At 43.4% G+C, this 555-nt stretch overlaps 1 protein-coding gene across 1 annotated transcript; it reads left to right on the plus strand.

The window, feature by feature from the left end:
* The first annotated feature begins 69 nt into the window (after nt 1–69).
* On the plus strand, nt 70–360 carry LOC117798958 (protein transport protein Sec61 subunit beta-like). Its single transcript, XM_034651417.1, has one exon. The coding sequence runs from the start codon at nt 70–72 to the stop codon at nt 358–360; it is 291 nt and encodes a 96-aa protein (XP_034507308.1).
* The last annotated feature ends 195 nt before the right edge of the window (nt 361–555 follow it).

A 555-nucleotide genomic window follows, 5' to 3' on the forward strand; every position in this document is an offset into this window, starting at 1 on the left:
AGAAGATTGAGACGTGTCCTGAGGATTGAGGGAAGCTGGTGGTTTCGGTGAGAAGGTGCTGCTTCTGCTATGCCGGGTCCGAATCCTAGCGCTACCAGTGTGGGTGCCTCTAGTCGCTCCCCGAGCAAAGCAGTAGCTCCGCGAGCTACGGGATCCACTGTACGACAGAGGAAAAATGCTAGTTGTGGAACAAGGAGTGCAGGTCGTTCAACTTCTGCAGGTACTGGAGGAATGTGGAGATTTTACACAGAAGATTCCCCTGGCCTCAAAGTAGGTCCTGTTCCCGTTCTCGTTATGAGTCTTCTTTTTATTGCATCTGTATTTATGTTGCATATCTGGGGCAAATACACTCGTTCATAGACCTAATGCTCTATCTTCCAACTTTAAAACTACATCTTGGACCAAATGAACGTAGCTGTCGTATTTTACTTAAAGGAAAATTAATTTGGGTATTCTAGATGGAGCTGTTTCAAAAGATTTATTCTTCTCCTTTTAAATTCTTTGCTAAGTATGATTTCTGATTCTTTTCTGTAAAAGATACTGTTTGCATCTGTG

Source organism: Ailuropoda melanoleuca, unplaced genomic scaffold (genome assembly GCF_002007445.2).
Source record: "Ailuropoda melanoleuca isolate Jingjing unplaced genomic scaffold, ASM200744v2 unplaced-scaffold38860, whole genome shotgun sequence".
Taxonomy (NCBI): domain Eukaryota; kingdom Metazoa; phylum Chordata; class Mammalia; order Carnivora; family Ursidae; genus Ailuropoda; species Ailuropoda melanoleuca.